We start from the raw sequence: 208 nt of genomic DNA, 5'->3' as shown, positions 1-208 counted from the left end.
AGTCTAGAAAGCACAATAAAATAAGAGAAAAGAAAAAATGAAGGACATTATAAACTTTCCACACGTCGTGCCCTTATTACTTCTTAACTTAATCTAACTACTATCTCTCTTCATTGTATAAAAAATTAACGTTTACGCTCCTCAGTTTGTAAAATAAACTGACAAGACAGATGACAATATGTAGTTTTAAATGTGCACAGTGTACATT

General features: G+C 30.3%; 1 protein-coding gene across 1 annotated transcript in view; it reads right to left on the bottom strand.

Annotated features, from left to right (window-relative positions):
- The window catches only part of LOC116680833 (alpha-2-macroglobulin-like), a 45,934-nt gene that overhangs the window by 22,198 nt on the left and 23,528 nt on the right, over positions 1 to 208 (bottom strand). Inside the window, 1 exon segment of the mRNA XM_032509538.1 lies at positions 1 to 3. This exon segment is cut by the window's left edge and continues 122 nt beyond it. Within this exon segment, the coding sequence (XP_032365429.1) occupies positions 1 to 3 (3 nt within the window).

Source organism: Etheostoma spectabile, chromosome 3 (assembly GCF_008692095.1).
Source record: "Etheostoma spectabile isolate EspeVRDwgs_2016 chromosome 3, UIUC_Espe_1.0, whole genome shotgun sequence".
NCBI classification, from domain to species: domain Eukaryota; kingdom Metazoa; phylum Chordata; class Actinopteri; order Perciformes; family Percidae; genus Etheostoma; species Etheostoma spectabile.
The sequence above is the reverse complement of the archived record's forward strand: the minus strand, read 5'-3'. Positions and strand labels throughout refer to the sequence as shown.